The 11,582-nt window shown below is 37.6% G+C and overlaps 1 protein-coding gene and 2 non-coding genes across 3 annotated transcripts; all 3 read right to left on the reverse strand.

The window, feature by feature from the left end:
* Positions 1 to 389: 389 nt before the first annotated feature.
* LOC114303473 (rRNA 2'-O-methyltransferase fibrillarin 1) lies at positions 390 to 5,203 on the reverse strand. The gene is made up of 7 exons (XM_028248597.2): positions 5,036 to 5,203; positions 4,600 to 4,919; positions 3,831 to 3,926; positions 3,643 to 3,720; positions 3,376 to 3,552; positions 945 to 1,013; positions 390 to 788 (listed from the first exon to the last, which is right to left on the reverse strand). The coding sequence occupies exons 1-7, from the start codon at positions 5,049 to 5,051 to the stop codon at positions 597 to 599; spliced, it is 948 nt and encodes a 315-aa protein (XP_028104398.2). The 5' UTR covers positions 5,052 to 5,203; the 3' UTR covers positions 390 to 596.
* On the reverse strand, positions 2,493 to 2,563 carry LOC114303477 (small nucleolar RNA snoR60). The gene has a single exon (XR_003643755.2). It is a non-coding gene; the product is annotated as a small nucleolar RNA snoR60 (small nucleolar RNA).
* On the reverse strand, positions 2,822 to 2,892 carry LOC114303478 (small nucleolar RNA snoR60). The gene has a single exon (XR_003643756.1). It is a non-coding gene; the product is annotated as a small nucleolar RNA snoR60 (small nucleolar RNA).
* Positions 5,204 to 11,582: the final 6,379 nt, after the last annotated feature.

Genomic DNA, 11,582 nt, shown 5'->3' on the forward strand with positions numbered 1-11,582 from the left:
TTTTTTTTTAGCTCTTCCTAAATTCACCTAAATCTAAATATTGCTCTACAGCAAAGCAAGACGCCAACTTGCATGTGCTTTTAAAAAAAAATTAATAAGCTAAACGATGTCATTCCACTGTCACCGCATGTTGTAACAGCACCTACCCCGTACCCATAGGAGTGTAAAAGTGTGACGCAGGTCCAGAACCAAGCAGACCGGGCCCGTTTTTACACTAGAGGAAAGGCCTGTCCAATTGTGTAATTTATTCTTTCCAACAGAGGATGTATTGAAATTTGAACAGATTTGTTCCACGTCAATCTCAATACGGAAGTATATACGTCTTCATTTAAACATTCAAGAATTGATATGTTGATTTTTTTTAAAGGTATAGGTGACATTTTCAGATATACAATCTGAAAAGAAAATTGCATATTGAAATTCAAAATATAAAACTAAATCAATCCATTTAAGTCTCGACAAAAAAAAGCAAGCAATTTAGCAAAACGATAAATCAAATAGTTACGGTACAGGTCCGTTCAGTTCATATATGAATCTACCATCCCCATCAGCTCCTCCTAGTGCATCATGGAAGATGGGAAAAGGAAAGGCTGTGTTTACGATGCAGGAGCAGCAGCAGCAGCTTTCTGTTTCTTTGGCACCCGGTAAGCACCAACCACGCAAGCATGGTCCCGTTCAAAGGGTTCAAGAGTGACCTGCTCAACTGGCTTGAACTGATCTGCCTGTAGCTTCTTCACTTCCTGGGCAAACACTGCCTCCGCTGGAACAGTAGAATCTATGCAGTTGGCCTATAAAGTCAAAGGAAATTATATAAATCACAGGTAAAACAACAAAATCATACAAGCTTCATCTTCAATTTTTTCTTTTTCTAAATATTTGATTTGCGGAAAAAAAGTTATCCTAAATCCATAGAAAAACTTTACAGAAGTATCTAAAAGCCAAACCTTGATTGATATGACAAAATAGCCTCCAGCCTTCAGGAAATATGATCCATTCAAGGCTAAGATCCTTGCCTGCAAAGGAAATAATAAAATCAAACAAAACTCATAATACACTCAACAATGATGGAGGGGTACTATCCCAAGGAAATATATATAATTGGAGTACTGCAATAGAAAACTATTGCTTCCATTACAGCAATTAGCCAAATCTCTGAATCAGAACTCTCAGCACGGGTAAATTTCATATGGCACCCAAACATGAAGGGGCATGGGTGAACAAATCAGCGAAAGAATGCTATTGGCTGCAGAAATAAGCCATGCATACAGGGCAACCAAGTTAAAGCACAATAGTACCAAAAAAAATCCATGGCCTACAGATTCAGAAATTTGCCATAAGATGAGTATAAAGTAGCAACAAGTGCAAGAAAGTTGTAAAAAGTTTAGTAACAAAAATAAGGATTTCGTTAATGTGCCATGTCAACAAAACCCAATAAATAAATAACTACAAAATGGGATTGGGGATATCCATCTGACCATCATTCATCATACCAAAACCCAGACTTGAAGAGCCACCAAACATGTCACAGCTAGATGAGGCCTAGGTGGCATCACCCAAATCGGATACTTTATGCTACTATGTGTTAGGACAATGCAAGACCAACGATTCTTGGTTTCTATAACTTATCATAAACAAAATGGACACAAAAGCAGACAACTACCTTTAAGTATCCATTGGATAGCACAGATCAAATTTCCAGTTCACTACCATCGTAATTGAACTCACTCAATACATAAGCTCCCTTCAAGTGGAACCATCTCAACTTAAAAGTAAGTTATATAAGAAAGATCTTTTTTCTTTTTTTTTTTTGATCGGCAAATGTTCGTGGTTAATTGTTAGACTAGCACCTATGGAAGAAAATCTCCTCACCCTTGGGAAAGCACATAAGTGGTTGCGCACTCCCTTAATTCAATCCCCCTAAAGAGAATTGAACCCATGACCTCCTTGGGACTAAGGCCTCGTTTGGGATGCTACCTTTTTAGCCAATTAGTCAAAAAGTTACTAAATTAGCCAATTAACCAATTAGTCATACCAAAAAGTCAACAATTACGGCTTCTCTCTACTTTTTGCACAGCTTTTCGTAATTAGTCAAAAAGTCATCCCAAACATATAAGTTTTTTTTACCTACCTTTTTAGCCAATTAGCCAAAAAATTACTAAATTAGCCTGTTCCCAAACGAGACCAAATTAGCCAATTAGCCAATTAGCCAATTAGTCATACCAAAAAGTCAACAATTATGGCTCCTCTCTACTTTTTGTACATCATCCCAAACATACAAGTTTTTTTTACCTACCTTTTTAGCCAATTAGCCAAAAAATTACTAAATTAGCCTGTTCCCAAACGAGACCTAAACCCTAAGAAAGGCACGGTGGCCAACAAAGATCTGTTAAGAATCATTTGAAAGAAAATAAAAAAAATTGCACAAACTGGTAAATTAACTAAAAACAAATAATGAAGCTACTAATGCCATATATATTCAAACAGCTTATAAGTGCATCAGAAAATCGGTTTTGCATCACCCATGACGTCTTGAAGGGGAATCCGAGTAATTCATCATATGCTAGCTGAAAACACAAAATTCTACCACACAAAACATAATAAAGGGAGATCTTTCAAACTTCCAAAATTGTGATCTCAATTATCAAGAAGTATATCACCAAGATCCCAAAGAAGAATGAAATACCAAAGAAAAAGAAAAACAATCAAATCATTAAGGAAAAAAGGGGGACCAAAATAAGAAACCAAAAAAGTTGGAATTGTGGGAATACTGAATACATTGATAGTACCTAGAAAGACACACACTAATTGACCATTAAATTAAAGTATCAGAAACTCGGTTTTACATCACCCATGACGTCTTGAAGGGGAATCCGAGTAATTCATCATGTACTAGCTGATAACACAGAATTCTTCTATACAAACATGTTAAAAGGAAAGAAAAATAAAATAGAATGGGACCTTTCAAACTTCTGAAATTGTGGTTCTAGTATATGGTTCTAGTATCAAGAAGTATCACTAAGATCCCAACAAAGGTAAAATGCAAGGAAAAAGGGGGAAAATCAAATCCTGAAGGGGGAAAATGTATCAAAATAAAAACAAAAGTTGAAAATGTGAGAATACTGAATACACTGAAAATTACTTGAAGACTCGTACAAATTGACCATTAAATTTAAAATAACAGCTACATGATAAAGAAAATTGCATGTTATATGTTGCAACCTCAAATCATTGGAAATAACTTCAATTGTTGCAATTACTACTGTTACAGCACCAGCAGCAGCAACTCATCTAAGTTTACTAAGCAACCATGCAACTGTTCAACTTATCATTAAACTATTCAGGGGTGATAATTCAATGCAAGAAATAGAAAGCAACCTGATCAGGCTGAGCCACATCTGAAAATATTACATCAACCATGCCAACAAGCATCCTGTACTTGGCCGGATGTCTAGCATCTTCAATGATAGGTATAACATTTGTTCGCTTCTTTGCCATGTTGACCAAATCCCTACCACTTCTATGAGAAAATTCCACTGCATAGACCACTCCATTCTACAAGGGAGGGATGGATGATGCATCAAATAAATATCAGTGCCAAGTATGTAATAGACAGAATATTTTCGAGTTGACATGACTACTTACAGGGCCAACAATGTCGGACACATGAGAGACAGTAGTTCCTGAAGCAGCTCCAAGATACAGGACCCGGGCACCAGGTTTCTTGATCACATAAATAACCACAACAGAGAATAGCTTTAATAAATAAATAACATAAACTCAAATAAACTACCTAGCAAAAATAGAAAAACAAAGCACAAGACAAAACTTACAATCCAGATGTTGTCAACCCCACCAAGAATGGCAGCTGCCAACTTAGAACGGAAAGGATTCCATACCCTGTATTCAACTTTGGTCCCATCTTCATTCTGAAAGGAAAAGAAAAATGACTAAGCACATCAACAAACAAGTAATGAACAACAAGCATGATTACTCAATAGTCAGTTAACAAAGTGTCACCTTGGTCAATCAAGAAACAAACACAGCAAGTAACCAAAAGAATAATACACACTATAAGCTACTTAACAACACAAATTCAGAACCACTGAGAGTTCAGAACCTCAAAGAAGCAAATTTTCAAGGTTGAAAACTCCTAACACCTCAACGGGAATACATGTGAGTGTGTAAATAACTTAACAAGACTATAACTCAAGCTGAATGTAAAGTCCAATGTAAATCAATAGCTATGAAATTACAAAACCCCAACTTTCAGTACAAAAGTACATCAGACCCCCACAATGTAAAAAAGTTTGACCTCAAATCTTCATCATAAGATGTTAGTTATGGCTTAAATGTGAATTATAAGCACAAGAATTTAAAGTATCGCCTCAAACAGTAACTAAATTGCACACTTGTGACACAAACCAGTGACCCCGTTGATCATTTGTGTTTAATAACTAGTGCTTCACACACAGCAGTTTCAAAAAGCTAAACAAACTATACCATTATTTTTCCATCTTCACAAAAACAATATAAAAATCAAATCTTTCACCAAATCATCAAAACAAGACCAAAAACAAAAACATGTATTTCAACATTTACCTGAACAGAGATCCTCTTCTCGTTGTAGACGGCTTCACCAGGGACCATATTCTTGGTGCAAAGCGCATCTTCTTTACCCTTAGCAATGAACACTCCTTCATGTCTATGCGGCTCAACCACGACCTTACTCCCTCCCTTCATTCCTCCTCTACCACCGCCTCGGCCTCTGCCGCCCCTTCCTCCGCCGTCGCGGCCACCGCGGCCTCTCATCCCACTGCCTCTATCGCCTCCTCTTCCTCCGCCGCCAAAACCTCCCCTTCCTCCGCCAAAACCTCCTCTCCCTCTGCCTCCATCACCTCGGCCCCTTGCTCCACCACGTCCTGCAAAAAAACCCAATTTTTAACACAGATTAAACCTCTAGATGAAAAAGAAGAATTTTTCTCCCGAGAAACAATTGAAATAATTTCTGAGGAAACAAACAGAGGATAAAAATTACCTCTTGGAGGTCTCATCTCTGCAAAGTGTGTGAGACTAGAGAGAGCTAGAATTGCGGAGCTTTAGGGTTTGAGAAAGAGGCGACAGAGGCTGAGAGGGTTTTTATAGGGCTAGAATTAGGGTTTATGGTTTTGTTCGTAAGAGAGTGAAGCAATCGCTTCTTTAATTTGTTGAAGTTGTTAACGTGACGGCGCTGTTTGTAAAGTTCTAGAACAGACCAATCAAATGAAGACAGCTTGGTGTCGAAATATAACATTTTTAAAAGAGCAAATTACACCTGCTTTTTGTTTGGAAAGCCACGTTCGCATTTTAATTTTTTGATTTTTTTAGTTATTTTAGTCTTAACTAAAAAAATTCATTTGAATTGATTTTTTTTTTTTAATTTTTGTAAAAAAAAATAAATAATAATTATGATTTTTTATCTTATTAATTTTTTAACTTTTTTTTTTTAATCTTTCTTGTGATTAATTAACCAAAAAGCCAATTAACCCACATCCCAAATGACACTCCGATGATTTATAACGGGTTGTCTGGCATGACCTAAATAAGTGTACTTTTTGTCTTTTTACAAAAAGATGTACAGAAAAGTAGAGAGATGATGTGATAAAAAAAAGATAAAAAAATGAATTATTTTGTAATTGTCAAACTTGGCCTTAATTTGCTAAAAGTATGCTTAACGAGCGTGTTCAGCTGTGTTGGACATAGTCATCGAACTAAGTTTGACTAGGTGTCATCGTTATCTCTATGGGTAGGGGTGTGCATATTGCGGTTCAGGCAGTTTTAGAGTAAAATTACAAACCGAATGGCAGGTTAGTGGATTAGCGAATTGACAAGTTGCGGTTTGAACGATTTTTGACAGATTGACAGATTGAAAAATATTCTAACTAATTATCATGCATTTGTATAATATATAATACTAATTTGTATAATATTTTCTATATATATAACACAAAGTAATTTTACGTAATATGTTTCATATATATAACCACTAATATGTAATAAATTTCATATCTTAAATCTCTCTCATACTGATTTTTACATTGATATTTCATTGGAAGTTAAAAAATATATATGTATTAACTATAGCGGAGTTGAGCGATTTGGTTGACGAATTATAAATTTTAAAATTTAAATCGTGGTTAGCAATTAGAGTGGTGCAGATTGATGCGGATCGGTCCGATTTTAGCGGATTGAATAGTATTTTACACTGCCCTATCTACGGGTGTACTCAGTGCAATTTGGACATTTTGAGAGTAAAATTATGAACTAAATCATAAATAGCGGATTGACAAATAATCTATTAGCTCTAAGGTTATTCAACTTTAGATTTCTATTGATTTTTATTATTGACAAATATTTTAAATTTAGTTTGTTATTCAAAATTTTCAAAATAATAGTATAAAAATTATGCTTCATGTTTCTAAAAGTTATATGGCTCTAGAATGTTGTTTTTCAATAGTTTTTAGCCCCTCAAAACATGAGATTAGCATTTGGTCGCAAAACTCTATCCATGCTTAAAACAGGTCTAACGGTCAACACCAAGATAGCAAGGGTCGACACTAGAGTGAAGCTCAAAATGCCTAAGTGTTCCAGCTGCAAGGGTCGATACCAAGACAGCAACTAAATTTCGTAATGCAATCCAGCAGCAAAGGTCGATACCAAGACAGCAAGAGTCGACACTAAATTTCAGAATACAATCTAGTAGCAAAAGTCGACACCAAGAACCACAAGAGTCGACACTAAATTTCATAATGCAATTTAGCAGCAAGGGTCGACGCCAAGAATGATAAGGGTCGACACCAAGAACATATGAGACTCAACGCAGAAAAATGAGAAAAGAAAAGGGTCGACACCCAAGTTGCAGGGGTCAACACCTGTAAAATCTGGGTATCTAGCTGCCAAATCAGATATGGACTGACACAACACTTTTTGCAGCCACTTTTTCAGATTTATGTATATAATATGTCATCATTTCTAACCTCTGAGCAAATTTTCTGGCACCACATATTCTTCTAAGAAGTTGACTTATGAAGATGAGCATTAAATAAAAGCTTATGTATTTAATGAGCCTTCTTTTCCCAAGACCTGTATACAGTTTGTATCTCACCATACTCTAATCAAACACAGCTGGAGGATATCCTCCATGATCTTCTTCTACGGCTAAGAGATTCAAATATTCTCTCTCTCTAACAACTAGAAGCCATCAATATTATAAATATGGAGGTCTCCTTGTTCATTCAATACAACATACCCAAAGCATTCAAGAGTAATCAAGAGCATTTAATATACTTCATTTATACTTCAACTTTCATATCTGAGTGAGTTACCTATGAGCTTGCACTTTTATATCCATCTTTTGAGAGAGAATATTTTTAAAGAGGATGGTTGTACCTCTTGTTATTATTCCTTATTTTCTGAGTGAAACACTTGTAAAGTGAAACATTTAGTTAAGAAGTTCTCAACAGATTGAAGTAAGTCATTTGTAAAAATTCACAAGCTAGGAGAGGCTTGGTGGTGCATTGATTCTTAGTGAAGAAATTCTCAAGGAGATCTCTTAAGCAATGGATGTAGACTAGTGAGCCGGACCACTATAAATCTTTGTGTCAATCTCTTCTTTCCTTTCCTTTATTTTCTGTGTACTTATTATTATCTGCTGCATTTAATCTCTTAGTCTTTGAAATATATTTTCTAGCAATTTTTTTTATTATCCAATTCAACCCCCTCTTGGGTTTTTTTCCTATATAACATAATCAAATCATAGTTTGAGACAGTTTCAATTTGTTAGTTAATTGGAAAAAAAAAATACTTATCAAATATTTGCATAATATATAACACTAATTTACATAATATTTTTCATATATGTAATTACTAATTTGTAATAAATTTCACATTTTAAATCTATCTTACACTCATTTTTACTTTGATAATATATTAAAGATTAAATATATATATATATATATATATATATATATATATATATATATATATTAACTATAACAAGACTGTTTAAAAAATAGATTATAAATTTCAAAATTTAATCTACAATTAGCAAATAGATCGATACAGAATTGTAGACACCCCATTTTTGACCGACCTTAAGACTCAGACGTTACCGATTGAGCATTTGGTGATGTTGCATATTGTGCTCGTTCTGAGGTTGCGGAGTCTCGGCTGCGAGCCTTGCCTCCAGACTTCGGGGCTCTTTTGTGCTTTACCTCGGTTTGCGAACCAAGTTCTGTTTTCTTTGTTTTCTCTCCCCGAAGGGAGAGAGAGGTCTCGTAGATCATCTCTTAGTGGCCGTAGGCTACGTTTCGTGGTCGTAGGCCATTTTTCCCGTTTGAAGCCCGGTTTCCGATTTTTCGAAACCGTCAGCCGTGTGCCTCAGTTCGGGACCGCTTAACTACCTCCGTTTGCTCCGGTTTTTGGCATACACCTTATTTCCTCCCTTTTGAGGGACACTGTGGTCTGAAAGACCAACTTCGTGGTCGAACGCCACTTCCGGTGCCTAACAGCCTATTTTTGGGGCCCCGAACTGCGTGTTTCAGCCCCCAAACCTCCGTTTCGTATCCGTCTTGGTTCATTTTTTGTGGAGACCTTATTTCATTGTTAGAAAGGTTGTAGGAGAGTGGGAGGCCAACAATTTTTCTGAAAAGCCAGCTTTTTTTGGTCAAAAGTGATTCAGCATGAATCCGGGAAGGAGGAAAACATCTGCGCGGTTTCACCGAAACGGGCATAACTCTTTGCACAGGAGGAATTAAGATATGAGGCCACCACCGTTGGAAAGCTTACTTCCAGGGCTTCATTTTTCACTCAAGAATCTCCTAAGGACAAGTTCGGGTGGGGGAGATATGGTTGGTTGAAGTCCGTTTGGACCGAATCTGCGATACTTCACGAAAACTGGCATAACTTTTTACACAGGAGGAATTTTGATGCAAGGTTTACGGCATTGGGAAGCTAACTTCTGGGGCTTCATCCTAGGGGGTGGCCGGCCACTTTGACCCTTTTGACCTGGTCGGCCGGCCACCTTGCCTGGCCGGCCGACCACCTGAACCTTTTGAACCTGGCTGGCCATTTTTGTCCTCCTGAGTGTGTTCCAGCTGTGCCAGCTATTCTGCACTTGACCCACTATCCGAGGGTCTCCTCTTTTGGGGGGAAATTTGAATTGATTTTCCCCCCCCCATTCTCCACCCCTTCTCCTCTATATAACCAGTACCCCTCCTCCATGATTAAGGGTTAGAAAAAATCAGCCAAGGCTTTCCCCCCCCTTCTCCTTCAATTTTCACTATTCTAAGCTCCAAAACCCTAAGAGTCTTGCACCATTTGCACTACAACCCATAGCACCACACCTCTACACTCCATTCCAACACCTTGAGGCTGATTTCCAGAGGCTAAAAGCTCATTTCCTTGGACCAAAAGTTGCTGTGTTGTTGTTCTACAAGGGTAAGCTCCTATGTTCCCCTTTTTTGCACTATTTTGCTCTATATTTTAGCTCATTTTGCTTACATTTTTGGGCTCCGACCCGAACTAGAAATAGTCATATTTTGAGTTCATATTCATGTTTGATTAAGGGTTTTTCTCTGTTTGAAGCCACCTGCTACCCCTTTCCCTTTATCTCTCTTTTAGGGCTATTTCTTGCATGATATCTTAGCCCTATTTTTAAGAATTTTTGGGCTTCGAGCCGAACTGTAAAGTGCTTTATTTTGAGCCCCTCTTCAACTTTGTTGGAGGGCTCTTCACTGTTTGAGGCCAGCTACTGCCTCTTGCTCTCTATCTCTCTTTTGGGGCCATTTTTGTATCATATTTTAGACTTACTTGTGAGCATATTTGAGATTTTTCATAAACTGCAAAGTATCTTGTTTTGAGCCCCTCTTCAACTTTGTTGAAGGGCTCTTTCTTTTTTGAAATCATTTACTTCCCTGTTTGCTCATTCTCTCTTTTAAGCCCCTTTTCAACTTTGTTGAAGGGCTCTTTCTTTTTTGAAATCATTTACTTCCCTGTTTGCTCATTCTCTCTTTTAGAGCTGTTTTTGCATGATATATTAGCCTTGTTTGTGAGCCTTTTCAGACCTTGACCTAAACTGAAAAAAGTCTTTTTTTGACATCATCTTCATGTTTGATTAAGGTCTATTCTCTGTTTGGAGTCATCTTCCCCTATGCATGCTTCATTCCTTCATAATTAGGGCTATGCATTAGAGCACTTGCATTGGCCACGGTTTGGCCTCTTAGCCACTGAAATCCAGTGGATTTTTAGTGGCTTTGACGCATTTTTGAGGGCCAAAATTAGAGGGGGTGACCCCCTCTCCCCTTGTCTTGTTTGGGGGTCTTTTAGGCCTTCCAAAGGGACCCTATTTTGCATGCATTGAAGTCCCTTTTAGGGCCAAATTTTGTGGGTTTTAAGGTCTGCCTTAGGTCTTTCCGAGGCCCTTTTGGCCATATTTTATGTCTATGATGCATGTGTAGAGCAATCCCATTCAAGGCCTTTCAAAGGAGCACTTCTCTGCATGTTTCCTAGACTCATTTCAGGGCCAATTTGGTGAGTTTTAGGACTGTCATATTTGATTTCCAGAGTTATTTTTGCCATGCTAAGTGTTTATCTTGTATGTGCTTAATAACACCTTGTATGGCCCTCTAAAGGAACCCATCATTTTTGCATGTGTTGGCTGCATTTTAGAGGTTATTTGGGCATATTTTGGCATGTTTTGTTCACTGATTTTTTCTGGTTTGGTGAGATTTCATATGCTTCATATATATGCGATGTAAACCATGTTTGCTAGTCAAAGTTGCATGCTATTTTGGTCTATCATGCTAGCATCTTTTGGTCATGCTTTGAACTAGAAATATTCATGTTTTGGGACTGTCTTGGCTCTGTCTTTGTGCTTCATGGTCAAATAATGCATGCTTTGTACAGCTACAAGTCAATACATGGGCCTAGTTTTGAGTTTCGGGACCATTCCATGCATTGTATGACATATATCCATGTTTCGGGACCACTTTGCATCATATTTCAGTGCTGAAATTTACATCTTTGAATTCCATGTTTCATACCTTGCCATGCCTTGTTAGAGTTGCACGTTGTGCCTTAGGTTCGGTCCTCGGTTTGCGTGTATGTGTGCACGCATTTCGGTGGTCTCATTTTCATCTTATGGCCGCTGATGTGAGTGTGGCTGAGGTCCACTCATATTGGTGTAAGTCCATTATGCATTGTGTATGCCATTTCGATTCATAGCATTGTGTATGCTAAGTTGCATGTTAGAGTATCGTGTATGCCATGTTACATCGTGCATTGTGTATGCTATTTCATAGCATTGTGTATGCTAGGTTGTATATTAGTTACATTCATGCATGTCATGCATATTGCATTGTGTTTGGGATAGGAGTTAGCCCGAGCACGGGAAACGAGGGACGTTTCGTACTCCAAGTGACAGAACGTGTCTCAATTCCCAGTCGCCGACACTCCGGATTACCCATGATGGAGTTTAGGCCTTGTTGTGTTTTTATGTGCATTCATTTCATATTAAGCCGTGCAACTCGACTCCTCGGCCATCATGC

This window comes from Camellia sinensis, chromosome 8, assembly GCF_055761805.1.
Source record: "Camellia sinensis isolate YWXY chromosome 8, ASM5576180v1, whole genome shotgun sequence".
NCBI classification, from domain to species: domain Eukaryota; kingdom Viridiplantae; phylum Streptophyta; class Magnoliopsida; order Ericales; family Theaceae; genus Camellia; species Camellia sinensis.